Here is a 21,083-nt window from a genome sequence, read left to right as displayed (position 1 = left end):
AAATTGCTAGACGGGGGCATGTCCTTCTGTTGTATTTCAACTGACTGGAAAGGCATCTTTAGAGTTTTTTGCATTGAGTCAAGGTTTTCCCAGATTGGCCACATGAGGATGGACAGATTGGGCAAGCTGCCGCCTCTGCTGGTCAGGATTATAATATCACTCGGGCATCACCTTCTATTGGTTTGGAAAAGTTGTATTGCTGTAGTGCAGTGTTTCCCACAGCACTGTATGGTTAAGGCAGCCGCCTTAACCATACAAACACCAAAATTGTGGAGTTTGTAAGTCATTAGCCTTGCATCACAACATGCTACGGATGCTTTGATGCTAAAGCATATGTGAGAAAGCGATGTGAGAAAAAATAAAATATATATATATTTGTGTGGGTGTATGTTTATGTGTGTATATTCTGAGCTGCATGAGTAACCTGGGCCTTTTGCATGTCCCTTTACCAATGATTGTATACTTCTGATTTATGCATGATCACAACAACTTGCATGGCATGACTGCATGACCGAGCAGCTCCAGGTGAAAGGGGTTAACCTAATCAGTCCCATGCGCCAGATCCCTCCGCCTCCCCCTCGCCTCCGACCCGTACGGCGTTCACTACGGGTCCTCACTGTCCTTACTGTCTTCGTTCCAGTTGCGGATTCGCCCACCCCCCCGCCTCCGCCACCGCCCGACAGCATGGCGCTGTTCGACGACTCCCCCCCGCCGCCTCCCCCTCCCCCCGTGGACTACGAGGAGGAGGAGGCGGCTGTGGTCCACTACAGCGACCCCTACGCCGACGGAGACCCCAACTGGGCCCCCAAGAACTACATCGAGAAAGGTGGGGATTAACTGACTGACTGGCTGACTCACTGACTGGCTGACTCACTGACTGGCTGACTCACTGACTCACTGACAGACTGACATGCTGACTCACTGACAGGCTGACTCACTGACTCACAGGCTGACTCACTGATTGATTGACTGACTCACTGACTACCTGACAGACTGACAGACTGACTCACTGACAGACTGACTCACTGACTCACTGACTCAATGACAGACTGACAGACTGACAGACTGACAGACTGACTCACTGACTCACTGACAGACTGACTCACTGACAACCTGACAGACTGACTCACTGACTACCTGACAGACTGACTCACTGACAGACTGACTCACTGACTACCTGACAGACTGACTCACTGACTACCTGACAGACTAGTTATCGCAATAACACAAAAAATAACTAAACCAAAAAAGGTGGAGACTAACTGACTGACCACCTGATTAACTCAAAAGTTATCTCACTCACTAACTGAGTGAGTGAGATAACTGACTAGTAAACGGACAGACTGACTCATTAACTCAATAATAGATACAAATACATTTAAAAGGTGGAGAAGAAAACAAAGTTCCACTTTGTATGGAACCTTAAAAAATGATTCTGCTGTTGGCGTGTTCTAGTGCGTCCTATTGGTGTGCTTTGAAAACCTTTACAAATCCCGATTTACATCTTCTACCACACCAGTTCTATTAATGTAGTCCTACCTCCTGGTCTATAACCTGATGATTCCCCTCTCCAGTGGTGGCCATCTACGACTACTCCAAGGACAAGGATGACGAGCTATCCTTCATGGAGGGCGCCATCATCTACATCATCAAGAAGAACGACGACGGCTGGTACGAGGGGGTGTCCGGTAGCGTCACCGGCCTCTTCCCCGGGAACTACGTGGAGTCCATCATGCACTACGCCGACTGAGCTAGCTGCTAGCCGCGCTAGCTAAAAGACGCCGCCTTGTGACGCAAGCTTGCTACTGACTGTCAGCGATGTTAGCTAGTAGACTCCAGTTAGCCGAGGCCAGTTAGAGACGCTAGCTAGCCGAGGCCATTTAGAGACGCTAGCTAGCCGAGGCCAGTTTGCGACGCAAGCTAGCCGAGGCCAGTTTGCGACGCTAGCTAGCCGAGGCCAGTTTGCGACGCTAGCTAGCCGAGGCCAGTTTGCGACGCTAGCTAGCCGAGGCCAGTTTGCGACGCTAGCTAGCCGAGGCCAGTTTGCGACGCTAGCTAGCCGAGGCCAGTTTGCGACGCAAGCTAGCCGAGGCCAGTTTGCGACGCAAGCTAGCCGAGGCCAGTTTGCGACGCAAGCTAGCCGAGGCCAGTTTGCGACGCAAGCTAGCCGAGGCCAGTTTGCGACGCAAGCTAGCCGAGGCCAGTTTGCGACGCTAGCTAGCCGAGGCCAGTTTGCGACGCTAGCTAGCCGAGGCCAGTTTGCGACGCTAGCTAGCCGAGGCCAGTTTGCGACGCTAGCTAGGCGAGGCCAGTTTGCGACGCTAGCTAGGCGAGGCCAGTTTGCGACGCTAGCTAGCCGAGGCCAGTTTGCGACGCTAGCTAGGCGAGGCCAGTTTGCGACGCTAGCTAGGCGAGGCCAGTTTGCGACGCTAGCTAGCCGAGGCCAGTTTGCGACGCTAGCTAGCCGAGGCCAGTTTGCGACGCTAGCTAGCCGAGGCCAGTTTGCGACGCTAGCTAGCCGAGGCCAGTTTGCGACGCTAGCTAGCCATGGCTAGTAAGCGACCCTAGCTAGCCGAGGCCAGTTTGCAATGCTAGCTGGTCAACTTCAGTTAGCGATGCTAGAAGGGCCAATGCGTGGTGGCGGCGTATTTATTGATACCGCGATCCTGGTCTAAACTCGAGACCACTGCCGCCTGGTCAAACCCCAAACACCCCCCATCCTAACGTATACGTAGGCACAACGTTTAACTGCTTTTCTTTTTGATATCACAATGTTATTGCCCCCTTAACAAATATGTTTGCAAATAAATAAATAAAAAATGTTTATCGATAAGAGTTTATTTTGCGGTTTGCATACCGGGGAGGGGAGAGGAGGGATTTGTTGAAACGTATAAACAGGGAAAGATTGCAAAGTCTTGGAACTGTACGATGGATCGGATACTCTAGTTCAGTCTCTGGAGGTCTGGGAATACCGAGACCGATCGTTGCAACCAAGCTCGAGAACAGCAGACTTTTACAACACTTCTTAAATGTACTACAGATTCCTGACGGCTACTTGGATGATGAACTTGGGTCATGTTTCCGCCATTATGGGATTTATTGGTCGGTCCAGTAAACCAAGTCAACATATGGGTAAAGCGAGCTCAGATGATTCCTTTAAAGACAAGTTTTTTTAATCTTAATTAAGGGCTGTGAATAAAAGATAAAAAAAAAAAGATAACATATTGACTTGAACAGGCGAGCTGACGGATTGACATACGCTTATTTATGTATGCAAATCATACAGACTGGTTGTGACTCAGGGTTGTGTCGAATGCGGCAGAACTCTCAATGCGCTCTTAATTTGGTAGTTCTCTAATTGTAAATACAATTAGAGTCTCTAATTGTATGTAATGGTTAATTCACTGCCTGCCCATTACCGATGGCTGTCTGGGATTATGCTAATCTAATCAACCACAATACTAATCCCAATATCAATAAATCTTGTCTAGGTATGTATGGACAATTATATATCCTGAAGGCAAATTACACAAGAAATTCACATCATGGTGAGAAAGCATGCAATATAGAATTTATGAAATGTAATACCGTTTATGTTGTCAATATATACAAATTGATTTGTTTTTATTGCATTGTTTAATTTGTTGTACTGTCCAAATCACTGAATGATTTAGAATTTTTAACAAGAACTTTTTCAGGGCTCCGGTTTTTAAAATGCTGATTTTCGTTTGGTTCAGAATTTGAACACTTCAGTTTCACATCTTGATTATGGCTTTCAATGTCAGACGCATTGTTTATAACTTTTTACTTCTATAAAATATGTGGAGCAGTCCAAATGTCATGGCCTATTGAACAATGTCTCCGGAGGGAAACTAGGCGTTCCCCGTCTTCTCCGGGTTATGTTTCAGTTTGAGATGACTTGCCAATCACTGCCAGCCCTCGCCGAGCAAAAAAAGGAAATCTGAATCTGAGATTATGAGGAAAGGGTTGTGAGTGTTTGAATTGATCTTTCAGTTTTGATTTGTCAAGCTATAGATTATTCTAGTGTATGATTAACGCATCACCCTTTACCTCACAAGAGGGTGCAACATAATGGCCTGATTGGGTGATTTCTCCCATGATGCCTTGCATTTCCCCAGATCCTTAATCTGACCAGAACCTAAAAAATAAAACAATCTTAATACCCTACCATTTGCAATGCATCATGGGAAATAAACTACAGAAAAAAAGGTGGTTGCATCAAAACAAGAAAGGGGCTTTGATTAATGAGCATCTTTTTGTTTCCATGGGGAATGTATTAAGTTTGGTTTAATTTGAAACGAGGATGTACACAGAAGTTCAGATTCATGGCTAGAAAACTTAATGGGTCCAACATCTCTACCCCTACATTGTATATATAATGTGTTAATTGAAAACTTAATGTACAGTCTTTTATAATAAACCATTATATGTACAATATGCCCTGCTGTGGTCCCTGGCCATCCAAAAGAAACGGAGACTGGAATTTTAAAAAACATCTCTTTAATGAGAGTACACGGTCATTGGTGGATGTAAAGGCCTTAGCTGTTAAAGAGCACTTCTTTATACAGAAACACTGGCATTCTCACAACAGTTTGGATATACACACAAGTTCACACAAATGTCAGCCTATAACGGTGAGGACGGTGGAAAAACTCCAGGTTAAGTCAAAGTCTTCCCATTGAACTTGATTGTTTTCACTTTCAACCCTTATGCATTAGCACTATTTAGCCAATCTACAGGGTTTTGGGGAAATTCCGGTATGGATATTTTAATAACTTCTGTACCTGGAGTGTGTTGACCATCACATAAACACACGACAATGACACCCTTCCAACGCTTGTGGAATCCCATCGATTCAGACAGAATCGATGGGAGCCATGACTTGCACTAGCCGTGTTTAATAGAGTGACAAGAGAGGTAGCTGCAGTACGCAATACACACCGAAACGTGACGTGAGAGTTTAGTGTTGTTCAGTGCGGTGGACTAGAATTCGCTCAAATTGGTTAATTCCGCTGCATCTAAAAGACTCAAATTCGTAGTATTTGGGATTCTCCAATTCATCAACTGTAACACACAGGAGTGTAAACCACTCTTTTAATAAATATATTTATATCATATAGGACTTTTGGCATACTGTTGGATTTGTTTGGGTGTAGACAGTTGAGACAGCAAAGTTAAACGACGGACCCCCGCTCTGCGTTTCTTTCAGTTAATTCCTGGCAGTTGTGACACTCCCTGCCATGATGTCATCACTGCGGCACTCCGGGATTGGCCAGTTCAGAGTAGCACCGACGCCATGACAAGGAGTCCGGCGAACAACACTGGCCCCAACAGGGGCTTGGCTTGAGTCGAGTTGTCCTATCAGCAGCTGCCTGAAGGGGGCGGGGCCAGGGAGGGGTCGTCCGGGGACCAGAGGTCACCCGGGGTCACTTGTCCCGGGTCAGCACCATCTCGGTGAGCCTGATGAGGGCGTCGCGCTCCGGGGAGGGGCGGAGCCGGCTCACCTGGCGGACGGCCTCGTCGCAGTAGTGCCTCGCCAGGTAGCTAGTCTGCTCCACGCCGTCGCTCTGTAACATCATACACAGGGACGCAGTGGCTGGCTGGTTAGCTGGTGTTGGCCACGCCGTCGCTCTGTAATATAATATAGATGGTATATATGCAGGGGAAGGGTCTCACCTCGAGGACGTACTGCCAGGCGCGTTCCACGTCTCCCTGGGAGGAGAAGCGCCTCATGATCATAGAGTGGAGCTCAGGGAACTGGAACAGACAGCCAGATCGTGCGGTAAGGCTCAGAGACGGTCAGGACTACAAACATGGAGTGCAGCATCACTCACTCGAGACTACAGATGGAATACAATCAAGCAGGACTAGCAGACACACGTAGCTAATGGGACGCTTCCTGTCAGAATATTGTAGGTTTTATTGTAGTTAAAGGTGACGTTATACCACCAGGTGTGAGTGTGATTAGCTAGATGTTGAAAATCGGCCTCTTCTGACATCACAAGTGGGTGTGTCCACCTAGATATGTGCTGATAGATCAGTCGTCCGGCCTACCCAGTGGACTGTAGCAAACGTTGCTCATCTATCCGTCATACATTAAGGTGGACACGCCCACTTGTAATGTCAGAAGAGGCAGATTTTCAAAACGGCTTGTAACGGCTAATCACCCTCAAACCCCGGTAGTAATATGTCACCTTAACTTAAATGTTTCATCTTTTTTAACAGTGAGTCGTTTAAGGTCTCCTGTTGTGACGTGGTCCTAAATGAGGCCGCCCTCCTGTGTGAAGGCGTGCGCCCAGCGCCTCACCTGTTGGCAGGCGAAGAGCACCGGGCCCGTGGCGAGGCCCAGCTTGAGGTCGGCCGCCGACGGCTTCCCCAGGTGAGCGGCGCACGCCGTGAAGTCCAACACATCGTCCACCAGCTGGGGGGAGAGAGAGAGAGAGAGAGAGAGAGAGAGAGTCATCCAGTCATCTGGTTTAGATTCTGTTTGCAATCTTATCCAGCTTTTCTCCTGTCCCTCTCCTAAACTATCTCACCCATTAGAAATGGGACTAACCAATTCGAGAACAAATAATAATAATCCCAAAACTTAATATTTAGATCATATTGTTCCATTTTACATCCCAGTACAATCAAAGCATATAAAGAACACCATTACAAATCAATTATAACAATAAGAATCAGCAGTTATTAACATTAGCGTAATTTAATTGTAATTAATATTAACGTTTTTTTTGTTGTTTTTTTAAACAAGAAGCGAGAGGTCAGCACGCACCTGGAACGCAATGCCCACGTTCTTGCCGTACTGGAACGCTATCTCATGCACTTCCGGGTCAGAGTTCACCAGGATGGACACCTTTTAAAGACAGACACACAGACAGACGGACAGAGGACGGTGAGCAGGGCGTGTCGCGGGGAGCCGGCCGCGGCGGGGGAAGGTGCGTACTGAACGTACATACTGCTCGACAGCTGTTGGCGATGAGGCTGGCCGTCTTCTTGAAGGTCTTGTCCAAGTAGTGCTTGAAGCGCTCGTTCTCGTTCTCCTTGGAGCCCATCTGCATGAACTCCCCTGGGGAGGGAAGAATGACCGACGGGTGAGACAGAAAAGAGTAAAGCAGCTTTCACACCGCCGCGCGGCAACTCGCCGCCTCCATTCATTTCAATGAGGGAAGGGCGGCAGAGGGGAGGCGCTTACAAAAGCGGCTGTTGGACCAGGAAGCGGTTGCTGTTTGCACGTGTGCAAACAGCTTAATGCTTTTCTCCGGGGCTTTTATTTTGAAGAGTAAACGTGTGGTAGTCGTGATTGGGTAACGGTGTATCTGTTGTGGAAGTTAGGCAATCAGGCACTTCCAGCAAATGTTGCAGTGAGTTCAACCACATTAAACCACCGTCTATCTACCCTCCGGAATTCCCTCCCTCTGGCCATCCGAAACTCTGATACACTCCTTTCATTCAAAAGTCAACTTAAATCCCATATTTTAAGGACCACCTACAACATCTGACAAACACACACACACACACACACACACACACACACACACACACACACACACACACACACACACACACACACACACACACACACACACACACACACACACACACACACACACACACACACACACACACCTTATTTGCCTTTTGTTTGAGTGTCTGTATTCAGTGTCCCCGGGGGAGGGGGCCGTACCTCTCACCAGGTCCTCTATGACCTGCGACAGCACCGACACCACCGTCGTGTTCCCGATGCGAGCCAGCGCCATGGAGGCCGCCGATAGGATGAAGTCTCCCGCCAGGATGGCCTGCGGAGAAGGAGGAGGAGGAACGAGAAGCTCACGGCACCGCCCGCCCATCCGTCTGGACGGCCGCACGGTCGCAGACCACCTTGACCAAGATGCCCCCTGACCCTTTAAAACCCGTCACGGTACTTGCGGTTAGCCACTTTGAATTGAAGTGATCAATGACTAAATATGATACACTAATTCTTCTCCCTTGGATTTCCATTAACCCGGTGTGAGCAGAAGGCTTTGCCATTATTTTGCTTGTCGTCAGTGAAACCTTGACACTGAACGACTTTCAGCTCGTTAGTTGTTCGATGGTGTGTTTTACACGTCCCAGTTCAGAACGTCCCACTTCCCGGGGCTCGGTCGGGACGGCGTACCTTGCGCTCGCCCCACATGTCGTTGATGGTGCTCTTGCCACGCCGCTGGTCCGACCCGTCGATGACATCGTCGTGCACCAGGCTGGCCGTGTGGATCATCTCCGAGATCATGGCCACCGAACGCTGGCCTGGCAGCAGGTCAGTGCTGGGTCAAAGGTCAATAGGTGAGGGGGCCAATTAACCCAGGGGTAGCATTACACAATATGTTGTATAATAATGATAATATTCATAATAACAATCAATTATTATCATTAGGGTATATACAATGGAAGTACTGTTAGTCAAGAGACTCAGCTTTCACATCTATGTTTTAAAATAAATATTATATTTTATAAACAGCCATTAAGGATGTCTAACGGGAAGCGAAAAGGGAAAATTATAATACCTCTATAATAACTACCACTAATTAAAGCATGCGGTCTGACGTCTCACCCCTTGCTGTTGCTGTGGATGTTGAGGGCTCGAGCCATCAGCACCACTATCATGGGCCGGAAGGCTTTCCCTTTACCGTCGAAGTAGTAGTCACACAGAGACCTGAGCTCCGCCCCGGACACATACAGCTCCTGACAGGCAAAGACACTTATACACCCACCACCTTATGACAGCATCTTACCCTTCACTCATTCACCACCTTATGACAGCATCTAACCTTTCACTCATTCACCACCTTATGACAGCATCTAACCTTTCACTCATTCAACACCTTATGACAGCATCTTACCCTTCACTCATTCACCACCTTATGACAGCATCTTACCCTTCACTCATTCACCACCTTATGACAGCATCTAACCCTTCACTCATTCACCACCTTATGACAGCATCTAACCTTTCACTCATTCACCACCTTATGACAGCATCTAACCTTTCACTCATTCACCACCTTATGACAGTATCTTACCATTCACTATCTTATGACATTATTTTACTTTTCGTCACTCACTACGTTATGACATTATTTTTCTTTTCACTCATTCACTGCATCATGACACATTATTGTAGCAAGAGTGAACTTCTGTTAAGCTGTGTTGACGGCATGGGTGTGGTGATTGAACAGGCTGTTGGGGTTTACTAGAACCCTAAAAAAAAGGTTGCATAGCAATACCTTTTTGATGTCGTCATATAAATGTGCGAGGTCTTTCTGGGCGAGCGAGAAGGGGTCCTTCAGTTTGGTGTCACTGTGGATCTTCTTACAACAGCGCAACTGAGACGCAGGCCACAGCTGCCTCGGTTTGTGCCTGATGAAAAAATCATATAAAATTATATGATTATGAAGATGATAAAGGCTCACTGGTACAAAGAGTGCACTGTGTCTTTAATGGTCTTGGGCGTGGAGCTGATAACATACCTGGGAAATGTATACTTAAAGTTCACCGGGTGTGTTGATGGAAGCACCTGTAAACACACACACACACACACAGTCAGCAGTGGTTATTACAACTGTAATGTTAACTTTACAATGTTATAAATATTCTACAACTTGTGAATATGACCTCATAACTTATATAACTCATAAAATATATCCCAACAGGCTATTAAAATAACTGTCTATACATTTGTATATATATTTTTATTTTTATATTCACAATTCACAATGACTAAACAATAAAACAATCTTAAAACAACAATGTAACAATATATAACTATCCGTTCTTGCATTAGTGTATATCTACAATATTTTTAATGGCGGACAACTAAGGAGGAGGCGGTTATGGTTTAGTGCAGTTGTAATGCAATGTCAAGAGCTTATAATAAACCTCCAAGTGGACCTGAACACTCAATACAGACACAACCCATTCCATACAAAAGCACGTCTCGTCCTGCGTAAAGGCAAGCGTATAAACACCAATCTGCCTCAAGGGACTATCAATGAGATCCTTCCATTGAGATCCCAACTGACAGTTGCCCAGACACTATGACCTTCTTGCGGGGCGGACAGGCACACGCTGTACCGCAGTCCTCCCCTCGAATCCCGGTCTCCGCGGGATTACCTTACCTCCTGCTGCGCCCCGCCGGCGATGGGACCCAGCCCCCGGGAAGACAGCGTGGAAAACACCGCATAGTTGGATAACCGTGTCTTGGTGCAGTTTGTTATGCTCCATCTCCAACAGTGCCTCCACGGAACCGCCATGTTTCACCAAACACATGAAGGCGGAGAGGTTATGAAATGCACACAGGAACAGGAAACAGGTGGCGTTTGTGTGACGCTGAATACCGAGGTGAAGTTCGTTTCATATTCGATCGTCGTTTGCTACAGAGTGGCGAAGTCACGCCCCTTCCGGTAGAGCTCATGGGACCTATGAGATCGAAAAATATGAATGGGTGTCAATGGAGAGAAAATAATTATGTTCTGGTCCCAGTCTTTGTATGCCCTGGATTACACATATGTTGTTTCTGGATTTAAATGATAATTTTTCATGCAAAGAAAACTAACAATTTTCGTGAAGAAGTTTGATCATTTTAGGTTTTATGTGAGGCCGCTTTGTGAACTACAGCTCTTCGCTGCTCTCGACGCATATGATATACGTCACCACACCCGCACTTGGAACTCGGCACAGAGATGGCACATAGAGATGGCACATAACTAAAACTCTCCACATGCCCCGACTTATAGTGGTTTTCACCTCTTTCTATGCTTTTATCCTCGCCTTGAAAAGAAGTGTTGAAGTGGAGCAGAGAGATCGCCATCACTGTGCCGAGTTCCAAGTGCGGGTGTGGTGATTGATACAGTCTGGTTAAGCTTTCGCTTGCTATCCGTTTTTAGTATGACTTCTAGTATGAATAGTGGGGAATAGCCTCCCTTGACCTTCGGTCTCGGGGGGCTATTCCCCACTATTTACTTTGCCTTCGGCGAATAATTGTTGATTCAATTTTTTAGTATACGACACGTGAACACTCCAAAAATAAACAAGATCACACTTTTGCCGGGATTTATTTGTTTTTATTAGCGGTTTATTTGTTGTTATTAGCGGACATTTTGCGATGAAAACAATATAGAGTTTGAGGTGTCAATCATGGGATATTGCCCAATATCTCGAGACAGAGAACCAATCAAATTGCGCCATCTTAGGAGTGTGGCGACCCGGCCCCAGGAATGTCTCTCTCACGCCGAAAACATCACACGCCAAGACCCGGTCAAAGCCCGGTAGGGCGTTTATTCATTAAGTAACGGAAAAAACCTGCGGGGTCTGTGCCCAACGTGGGAAAACCAAAAATCATACAAGTGACTCTGTGAGCCACGGTGGTGTCCAGGGGAATTGTCTCCCCGGCCGGGCCGGTCTAGTCCCTGGCGAGGGAGGTCACTCCCGTCGTTCATGCCGTCCCGGTGGTGTGTGCCGTGTTGGCGCGCGTCGTCCTGGCCTGTGGGTTCTCTCGTGGTCGCCGGGGAAAGTCTGTTATATCCACGAGTCTGCCTGTCCGTATTGGGTCCTGGAGGTACTCTGCTCCGCTCGGACTCCCGGTTCCCCTCTCTGGGAAAACAACAAACGGCCTTTTAAAGGGTACCTGATCTCCCTCACCCTCTGCCTCAGGTATTCTCCATTGCGTTTATTGGAGTTACGCAATGGATGTTCTCTGGCTCTCCCCCTCGGGCCGGGTTGCCACAGGAGGTTCACGTGTAGCATATACTAACTATATATAATATCTATGTATTTATTTATGTATCTGTATAATCTGCTGAACACTCTCTTACTAGTCTCTACTCTCAAGGGTCTCAATGCGGCTTTGGTCCGTGTCTCCCCAACGTGACGCCATGCAATGCATTCCAGGGGAAATGAGAATCAATAGCAAACCGCTAAAATAGTACCTACTATTTCGTATTACATTCCGTTTTATGATACCTAACAACATTAAATACAATAAATAACAGTTTAAATCTTTATTACCAACAAGCAAATTGCACAAATTCGTTGGAACATAAACCCTGCAACACGGCCTTTAAATTGTTAGTATAGGCGAATGGTTGTGGAAGTAGGACAACCATTGTTACAATAATATACATGCGCTATTTTGGTACTTTTGCAAAACAATGTGAATATATTTAACAGATATGTTAACAAAATATTTGATCCAACATAAAAATATAAACAATGTGGGCGGAGCCACATTGTTTTTCTACATGGAGAAACCACTCCCCCAGTTTCATCATGAGCCAATCCACTTGCGCTAAATGGCGAAAGTCGAATATGAAACTAACTTTACCTAGGTAGTTACATATATATCTATGACATGAGATGGCGAAACGCGGAAGTCTACAAAATGTATGGTCTTCGATGTCTATGTTGATGTAGCCTATATGGTGGTAGAAGTTGCAATAGTTTAGATGTAACCATGACCTTTAATGTTTAAGATAGCATGCCCTATTGTTTGATCTGAAATCAAGACTAGACATTAGTGGTGCCGAGGTGATGCCTCATGAAACGTCAAAGCCTCGCAGCCAGATGAACCATCAAAGTGGTTCGACCTCGAAGCTTCAATGAGTACGCTAGGGACACCTAGTGGTGAATGAAATTATGATGAAAGAAAGAGTTTCCTGTGATGATTGCTTCGTACAACATCAAAACGTTTAAGAATTAAAGTCATTTCAGTGATACGTACAGTGTGCCGTTCATAAATATCTCCCGAGCTCATGGTAGAGAACAAATCACAAAGACACAACGATTTTAAGTCATCCCGGGCAAAATAGATTGTCTTATAACTACAGTAGCCTACTAATAATTGTAATAATAGAACTGCATGATGACTGAGAATGAGTGTGATCAATTACATAGCCATAAAAGTGATCTTGGAACTGGGTAGGGTCTTCTTTTTGTAAAAATGTGCCAATTGTGAACCCATATCGCGGAACAGCCAGAGATGAAGCCTCGAACGTCACACGCTACGTCATTTCGCCTATGTGAATCCTACTCGATACGGAGCTTCGCTGGGGGAGGAGCCGAGGTACTCGACACACGCCCCGATGCCTCGACGCAAACCATAACATCACTACTAGACATACTAACGCCTGGAACGCGTTACTTCTGCATTTCTTGTTCCAATGTGGATCATATATGTGTTGCTGTTTGCAGTTTATGTGAGAGGACAACATTTTTTGCAAGAAGCTGTGAATCAACCGGGCTATTGCGAAGGTGAACACGAGTGCCACAGTCACGATGACCAAACCAAAATTCATCGGGCTTATTCTCAAACGTCCAATGTCACAAACACCACGAATCACAGCATGGACCTCTTCAAAGTGTCCTGTCAGAAGTTGATAGGTAACAATAATACATCCTTTCTTCATGTGACGCATACACAATGCAGAAAAACAAGTTCAGAGACACGACACGTATATGAAATGTCCCATTGTCTCTGCAGAATCGTTTCCAATGGACGAGGTGGATGGCGACTACGTCCGCACTGTGAAGAACTGCGTGTTCTCCAGGTCGCTCCCCGCTCCGCTCAGAGCTCCCGTCACATTGGCCGCAGTCTCCAAGGTGCTTCAAAAGGCTTGTTATTAAGGGCATAGTGACCAAACGTATTTCATAGAAATCTATGATCAATAAACAAGGTCCTTCTTGAGAATTTACAATGTGATGATATCGATGTAAAATATACTATTTCATTGAGTCTCTATTCAATTGTATTTTGAAGTGGATATGAGTTCAGTGATTGATAGTATATTCAGAATCCTGTTTATATACAACACAGTCAACAACCTACCTGTACAATTATTCACATCATCATGATTTTGTGGTTATTTCTTATATGCAGAGCGTCATTGAGGATCTCTTGGATTTGGACATCAGTGTCACCCAGACAGATGCCTTCCTGCACTACGTCAGCGGTGCTGAACTCATACCTGGTTCGATTCCCTTGGCACACCGATACGGAGGACACCAGGTTAAACCTATTGGCAAAAAAAACACAAATTAAACATACTGCACTCAAACACATTATTCATCACTTTTCTCAAAATGTTTTGTCTGCAACTGGATAACGAGGCCGATGACAAATTGGTTAACAATAAAGTTTCCTGAATGTGAATCTCTCCCCAGTTTGGCTACTGGTCTGGTCAGTTAGGAGATGGGAGAGCTCACCTGCTTGGCCAGTATACCAACAGGTGGGTCCTGCTTCACAAGACTGAAGCCAAGACATAGTTCAATAATAACAGTCATATAATAATAAAAATGATTTAAAATGCATTGTTTTACAGAAAAGGTGAAATATGGGAACTACAGCTCAAAGGCTCGGGCAAAACACCATATTCAAGGTAGTGCTGTGTTCCCGGATGGAGAGCCACGCCCATTTATTCACCTTATGAATTTGTTTAGTCTTTGGGTCTGCGTTTACATATTTTTAAATATATCTTGTCACGGGCCCTTTGAGCATGTCCCCTGTGCCACACATTGTTTAAAGGACGCATTCGGCCTCTCCCCCGCTCTTTACAGAGTGACAAGTGCCGCTTGGTCAGGGCCTACTGGGCGTGATGTAATCCCTCATGGTTTCCCGTTGATGCAGGGCTGGAGATGGTCGTGCGGTGGTGCGTTCGTCCGTCAGAGAATTCCTGTGCAGTGAAGCCATGCATGCGCTGGGCATTGCCACCAGCAGAGCCGCCAGGTAGGAGGGCAGCTCTGGATCCATTACTCTGGCTGCTGACTACCGTAAAAAAGAAAATAAATCCATAATATTGTTTAGATTGATAATGCTTATACTAATTCAAATGTTATTTGTAAATATAGATTACTCTCATACGAAAAAAACGATTGAATCGTATGAATGCCATATCTTCTTGTGTTCTTGTGTCTTGGTAGTCTGGTGGTGAGCGAGGAGTCGGTTTGGAGAGATCCGTTCTATGACGGAAACGTGAGGAAAGAGAGAGGTACAGTTCAGGGTCCCAAAAGATTGAATGGTTTTCACTAACATGCAGATGCGTAGTTTCTGCGTGTTTGTCCATCGCGCTGAGAGGCGGTTTGCATTGTGGTCTTCAGGAGCTGTAGTTCTCAGACTAGCCAGGTCCTGGTTCCGCATCGGATCCCTGGAGGTCTTGACCCGAGGCGGGGAACTAGATCTGCTCAGGTCAGGATTTGAGCTATCGGTATGGTGAAAGGTCAACTACATTCACATTGCAAGGCTTGTAATAACTCTTTATTTCTTTTGCTTCCCTCAGGAAATTACTAAATTTCATCATTGAAAATAATTTCCCTGCCATTGCTACAGAGGACCCAGATAAATATTTGGTGAGAAACAGACTTCAAATACCTTAGGATTAATTTAATAATAATTTAAAGTACATTCCTCTAACTATTTGATTGTATGACAACAATTCTAAAGCACTTCCATATGAAACGGACAAAGAAATATAACCCCCCATATTTACATTTACGTTTGGGGCATTTAGCAGACGCTTTTATCAAAAGCAACTTACAACGGTTCACACACAAATTCACGCAACAACAGCGGAGTCCAACATGCAAGGCGACAGCCAGCTCCTCGGGAGTAGTTAGGGTTAGGGGTCTTGCTTCGCAACAACTATTCTATTCTAACTATTACAACAAAATATTTCCCTCATCGAAGGTATTTTATTCTACGGTTGTCAGGGAAACAGCTCACCTGATCGCCCAGTGGATGGCTGTCGGCTTTGCACATGGTGAGTGCCTGTACCACCTGGTACTTCACAAAGTACTTCATCATGAAGTTCTTCATCCCTGACCTCCTGTAACACCCCGTTTGTCCACCAGGGGTCTGCAACACAGACAACTTCAGCCTGCTCTCCATCACCATCGACTACGGACCTTTTGGCTTCATGGAGTCCTACGACCCGAGTAAATACAAACATTCAGGTTTCCCTAGCTGGCTCCAAAAGGGCCTCCTGGTTACCATGTAGTTTTGTATCTCAGCCATCTTGTATCCGTGACCGAATTTCTCATATATTTTTGAAAACTTTTAATCTTTAAAATGTGGTACACTGTTGTATCTAGTGAAATAGCTTTACACTAGAAAGGGGAAATTGCCTTAGGTGCCTTAGGTTCGCAAAGATGAGATAAAAGAGAAAGAAACGGTTGTGACTTTTTTATTTTAGTTTTGATAGTTAGTATAGAATACTAAGTATTAATACAATTAATAGTAATCGTTAATAGTGGTTGAATATTTCATAAGCTTAAAAAAGTTAGGAAATTAGCCATTTAGTGTAGCACACAGCTCCAAGCACTTTCTAAAGTCGATCTACCTGTTTCTCATTCTGTTCCTGGATTTTTTTTCAGCCATATCATACAATAATTTGTGTCCACAGACTTTGTCCCCAACACCTCAGACGACGAGGGCCGCTACAGCATCGGAGCGCAGGCTGACGTGGGTCTGTTCAACCTGGAGAAGCTTCTAGAATCCCTGCAGCCCGCCCTCTCCCCCAGCCAGCAGCAGCGGTGCGTACAACACGGTCCTCATGGTGTAACGTAAAGCAGCGTTCTCTCATACCAGGAGATAGACCAGCCTGACCGCTCTCCTTTAAGTGTGTAAGGGTCTAACTAGAGGTCTGTGTGTCCCCCCAGGGCTGCAGCTGTGTTAAAGGGCTACGCTGGACTTTACCAGATGAGGTATGAATACATATTGTGTTGATCGCTTTCTTCTTGGGCTCTTGGTATTCCAACTTTAGACGGTGGTTATTTGTCTTATATATGTTGTGATTTGGTTTCAGATTTCACCAGCTCTTCAAGGCCAAGCTGGGGCTACTGGGTGAGGAAGAGGAGGACGGGAATCTTATAGCCTTCCTCCTTAAGGTAAGACTCTACCAGCAAGAAGATTAGAACGTATTGAGCAGCAGAAGAGAGAACCAGACCATGGCAGCAGCACCAGAGTGTAGTCCAGGCCAGCGTTTGTAATGTAGTGGTATGTGTAGCCCTTCAGGTAATTTGAAGGAGGGCAGTGGGTATTTAATATAAATTTAATATCTATATTTTTTCCTTGTTTTAGTTTAATTTTGTTGTTGGTTTTGTTAAATTAGAAATAATTCAACTCAATATGATAAGTTGAATCTGAATAGAAGCTACGTAAAGCACAATCTAAACTGTTTTCATATTTTCCCTCCACAAACGGTTTTGTGCCGGTGAAAGGGTTACTTTACTGAAAAAATATCTGAAAGGTCAGGTGGTACATTAGTAAAAATAGTATGAGACCACTGTTATCTAGTCTGTTGAGGTTAAGGGGATTTGTCATTCATATAAGGAACTGGGTTATACGGGAACAGCAGATGTGTGTGTGTGTGTGTGTGTGTGTGTGTGTGTGTGTGTGTGTGTGTGTGTGTGTGTGTGTGTGTGTGTGTGTGTGTGTGTGTGTGTGTGTGTGTGTGTGTGTGTGTGTGTGTGTGTGTGTGTGTGTGTGCATAACCACCATTGGTTATGTGTAAGTATAATATTAATTGTATCATTAGTCTCTCTCTTCTCTGATTGGCTGCTTGTGTGTATATCTGCTCTCTGATTGGCTGCGTGTATATCTGCCCTCTGATTGGCTGCTTGTGTGTATATGTCCTCGGATTGGCTGCGAGGTAGATGATGGAGGACACGGGGTCAGACTTCACCATGACCTTCAGACAGCTCAGCGAGGCGTCAGTGCAGCAGCTTCACCGCGGTGGCTTCACTCAGGTCCTCAATCACGTTCTCACGCTTACCTGTTTCTCTCCCAGTCTGTCGGACTCACCAGACTTTATTAACATACAACGCAAGTCAAAATGTTGCATTATTTTTGTTAAAGTTGCCAAATTGCCATCACTGTGCGAGCAGGGATTTTGATGCCTCCTCTCTCTCTGTAGGTGACGTGGGCTCTTCATGACCTCTCGTCCCACCAGCTGTTCTCTGATTGGTCGAGGTTGTACCTGCTCAGGCTGGCCAGGTGAGCAAGACAACGTCATGTCTCTTCTCAACATTGCATCTCTTCCTCAAACGTATTGTTTAGCTGGTCTAGATTGTACTTTCTGTGATTTGACCTTTTGGTCTGTCTTTCCAGACAGGAAGGCGATGATGACGAGGATCGACGGCACCGGATGAAGAGTAAGTTCATCAAATCACCCGATTTCAGCCCAACATATGGTTTATTTTTCAAGAAACTGCAGTGTTTCCCGTACATAGACCAATGTGTGGCGCAGCGCCACAGAATCAACACTGAGCACCACACATTGAGTCTGTTTCATTTTTTATTTCTATTTTTTATTTTTAAGTATAAATATTGAAATAAAAATAAATATATGAAATGCGGTTATTGTTGAGATAGGCTACGGTGTTAGACTGGGTACCCCCAGCCCGTTCTGCGGTGATTTGTATTCGCTCTGCAGCAGGGGCTGGAGGGCAATACATTTCTTTCCGTTTCCAATCCGCTTTTACTAGAGCCAATCACCAAGCTGGTTTTTCCCCCTGGCGCGCTATTGGCTGGTTTAACACAATGACGACAGGGAAGCGATTGTTGCGATCGTTGGTCTGATTGGTTGAAGGACTGTTATTATTTTATTTATATTGTGACATTATACTATTGATTTTCTTTACCAAAAAAGTTAAATACAAGTACCCCCCCCGAATTCCATTTTAAAGACGCTTAAAGAAGAGAGTAAACTCGGGTAGTATCCGCGAGTATGATTTCTCAGCGTTTAATCTGATTGATCAGGCTAGACCCATCATCCACTGATCATGGATTAATTTGAGATACACATTTTTGCGGCTCAATAGTGCTCAATAATTTTGTGTTATTTAAACATAACACAGCAGATTGCATCAGAAGACCTAATCATTATGCCAGCCCCACAAAGAAAACATTGCATAACTTCTAGGCTTTTCCTTCTAGAAGCCGAGTTTTTGTATCACTCCCTGGAATGTCCCACTGTCACCCGGCAACAGTTTCGGCTTCTCGACTATTAAAGACATATGTCTTCCTATAAAAGTTTTGAATCGCCAAGATTCAAGGTCACCCCTTCTAAAGTGCTGTGAATGTATCCACAGGTGTGAACCCCAGGTACGTCCTGAGGAACTGGATGGCTGAGTCGGCCACCAGGAAGGCAGAGACCAACGACTTTTCAGAGGTTTGTAAAACGCTTCAGAAGCTTCTTGACCATACAGTTCGGTCTGTGATTTGAATTAATCAATATTGTTAAAAAAAAATAGACATGAATGACTACTTTAAGATGATACATTCTGTTTTCATGTGTTTTTTTGTATCAAGATTGTATCAGTTTTTACCATCTTGGATGACATGATTCTATGTAGTGTATTTTCCACTTCTGACCACCAGGTGGTGCTGTTACATGATGTTCTGGGGAACCCCTTCATAGCGCAAGACGCTGCAGAGGAGACAGGCTATGCAGCGCGGCCTCCGCTGTGGGGGCGGAGGTTAAAGGTCAGCTGCTCTTCCTGATTGGAAGAACATCTGTCATTGTTTCAGACACACCGATCTGCGTGTATGAAACTACAAGAGTTTTTGTTTCTGAAAATGTCAGTTGACCTCAAACTTAGGTCAGAGCCACCTGAGAACTCATCATTCCCTCCCTTTTATTTCCTGTTGGACAGAAATATGGAGAACTTGGATATTTTCATCCGTTACTTCCCCAGGGTAGGCTGAGCATCAGAGGCTCTGTGTCCGAATCTCTGCTAGCTAGCATGCTAAGTGCATTTAAGGAGAAGATGAAACAGTAAATTCTTAATTAATTTGCGAAATGGATCTTTATGTTGACTATATTGATACCAATCGCATAAACAACAAAAATAAAACTCACCATCAAATCAGCCTGCAGATATTATTTTACACTTTACTACACCGTGTGAATGTCTGTTTCTTGTGTCATGATGCGTTGATTTCACCGCAGGATTTTTGGCCCCAGATTTCTGTCCCATTTCATGTGTTCATATATCCTGTACAATGTCCTGTGTTCATATCAAAATCTGCCAATAAGCAGTCAATTGACCATGGAGACAGTAAGAAAGGCCTGATTGCGTCTAAGGAAGACATTTTAATTAAAAATGATAGATGTCTGAAGGTTTTTCCAGAGCACTCTGCAATCTCATGAAGCCTAAAATGTTTATTTTTTTATTTTTTATTTTTTCAAAGCAACGCTTCTTCCAAGCGTTGCTTTGATCGCTGAAACATGTGCAAGGTGCTAAAATTAATTACTCACGTTTGTCATTGAGCTTTCGCTTTCATCCAAAGCGGCCTCCAGTGTATTCAGACACAGGTCTTTAAGGTACAGGTTTGGGTTTGGCATCCTGATCAAGGATGCCTACACGAAGGGTACTGAACCCAGAACGTTTCCACTGGGAGTCTAACCCCCTATAAGGTCATTGTATTGAATTGGAGACACTGCTTAGACTCTCCGGGGCCAGGAACCAGATCGAGTAAGGTCTGTGTAGGCGGGTAACGCCGTCAGCATCCCAGTGGTGAAAGGAAACATTGCACCGTGGACCTCTGGGAGTGAGGTCAAGTGAGGTCTAAATCACGAAACTGAGGTTCATCCTTTCACAGTAATGTACAGTCGGATTAAAACTAACAAATAACAGGATTTAATTGAAAGCTAGAGAGATTCGACTTTTCTCTTTATATTTATTTATTTTTGTTTAAATTAATATTGATATAATAAAAAAAAAACGTACTGGCAATGATGGGAAAGTAGAACAAAATGGGGAACGACTTCACGTGACAAATGATTTAAGAGGGAACAGAAATTAGAATTGTTGTCATACAATCAACAGTTTTCTTTGCAAAAAACGTCTGCCTTTTTATTTTCTTGCGGTGTATATTGTGTGCTTAATAACCAATATATGATTTCATTTCGATATATGTTTCTTGGAATTGGTATCCATTATTATCAATTTTATTTTCTGCTCTTCTCTTCAAACAAACCAATAAAAAATAAAGAAAAGACAAATATTACGTCTCCTCCATTTCGGACACTTTG

General features: G+C 44.8%; 3 protein-coding genes and 1 long non-coding RNA gene across 5 annotated transcripts in view; 3 read left to right on the top strand and 1 right to left on the bottom strand.

The window, feature by feature from the left end:
- abi1a (abl-interactor 1a) overlaps nucleotides 1-4,239 on the top strand; it is a 34,010-nt gene extending 29,771 nt beyond the window's left edge. The window contains exons 7-8 of the mRNA XM_060045750.1: nucleotides 484-826; nucleotides 1,575-4,239. Of these exons, the coding sequence (XP_059901733.1) occupies nucleotides 484-826; nucleotides 1,575-1,750 (519 nt within the window). The 3' untranslated portion in view covers nucleotides 1,751-4,239. The remainder of the gene's footprint in view (nucleotides 1-483; nucleotides 827-1,574) is intronic.
- Nucleotides 4,240-4,508: 269 nt separating this feature from the next.
- On the bottom strand, nucleotides 4,509-10,365 carry pdss1 (prenyl (decaprenyl) diphosphate synthase, subunit 1). Of its 2 annotated transcripts, XM_060045212.1 has the most exons (11): nucleotides 10,176-10,365; nucleotides 9,528-9,574; nucleotides 9,285-9,417; nucleotides 8,612-8,742; nucleotides 8,180-8,324; nucleotides 7,709-7,820; nucleotides 6,981-7,090; nucleotides 6,797-6,877; nucleotides 6,329-6,442; nucleotides 5,698-5,778; nucleotides 4,509-5,588 (listed from the first exon to the last, which is right to left on the bottom strand). In XM_060045212.1, the coding sequence occupies exons 1-11, from the start codon at nucleotides 10,308-10,310 to the stop codon at nucleotides 5,448-5,450; spliced, it is 1,230 nt and encodes a 409-aa protein (XP_059901195.1). In that variant the 5' UTR covers nucleotides 10,311-10,365; the 3' UTR covers nucleotides 4,509-5,447. The 2 variants fall into 2 exon arrangements, with proteins under 2 accessions (XP_059901195.1, XP_059901196.1); XM_060045213.1 differs by lacking the exons at nucleotides 4,509-5,588; nucleotides 5,698-5,778 and adding an exon at nucleotides 5,796-5,861 and having other exon boundaries at nucleotides 10,176-10,364.
- LOC132452540 (uncharacterized) lies at nucleotides 5,671-7,650 on the top strand. The gene is made up of 2 exons (XR_009524390.1): nucleotides 5,671-5,803; nucleotides 6,247-7,650. It is a non-coding gene; the product is annotated as an uncharacterized LOC132452540 (long non-coding RNA).
- A 2,473-nt stretch (nucleotides 10,366-12,838) lies between the features above and the next one.
- Nucleotides 12,839-20,840, top strand: LOC132452451 (protein adenylyltransferase SelO-like). Its single transcript, XM_060045088.1, has 19 exons — nucleotides 12,839-13,434; nucleotides 13,535-13,653; nucleotides 13,931-14,059; nucleotides 14,215-14,279; nucleotides 14,373-14,429; nucleotides 14,678-14,776; nucleotides 14,971-15,038; nucleotides 15,148-15,235; nucleotides 15,327-15,396; nucleotides 15,734-15,806; nucleotides 15,898-15,981; nucleotides 16,449-16,578; nucleotides 16,705-16,749; nucleotides 16,851-16,932; nucleotides 17,701-17,793; nucleotides 17,961-18,040; nucleotides 18,155-18,198; nucleotides 19,138-19,217; nucleotides 19,427-20,840. The coding sequence occupies exons 1-19, from the start codon at nucleotides 13,215-13,217 to the stop codon at nucleotides 19,547-19,549; spliced, it is 1,749 nt and encodes a 582-aa protein (XP_059901071.1). The 5' UTR covers nucleotides 12,839-13,214; the 3' UTR covers nucleotides 19,550-20,840.
- The last annotated feature ends 243 nt before the right edge of the window (nucleotides 20,841-21,083 follow it).

Source organism: Gadus macrocephalus, chromosome 23 (assembly GCF_031168955.1).
Source record: "Gadus macrocephalus chromosome 23, ASM3116895v1".
NCBI lineage: Eukaryota > Metazoa > Chordata > Actinopteri > Gadiformes > Gadidae > Gadus > Gadus macrocephalus.
This window is presented reverse-complemented; position numbering and strand designations above follow the sequence as displayed.

Bases quoted from the DNA above. Each gene is read 5' to 3' on its own strand.
- LOC132452451 (XM_060045088.1), top strand. From the start codon at position 13,215: ATGTGGATCATATATGTGTTGCTGTTTGCAGTTTATGTGAGAGGACAA. The intron at 14,777-14,970 runs GTAGGAGGGCAG...GTGTCTTGGTAG, and splicing joins GCCACCAGCAGAGCCGCCAG to TCTGGTGGTGAGCGAGGAGT. The intron at 15,807-15,897 runs GTGAGTGCCTGT...TTTGTCCACCAG, and splicing joins GGCTGTCGGCTTTGCACATG to GGGTCTGCAACACAGACAAC.
- pdss1 (XM_060045212.1), bottom strand. From the start codon at position 10,310: ATGGCGGTTCCGTGGAGGCACTGTTGGAGATGGAGCATAACAAACTGC. The intron at 9,418-9,527 runs GTATGTTATCAG...TTTTTTCATCAG, and splicing joins TTTAAGTATACATTTCCCAG to GCACAAACCGAGGCAGCTGT. The intron at 6,443-6,796 runs GTGCGTGCTGAC...CTCTCCCCCCAG, and splicing joins ACGTGGGCATTGCGTTCCAG to CTGGTGGACGATGTGTTGGA.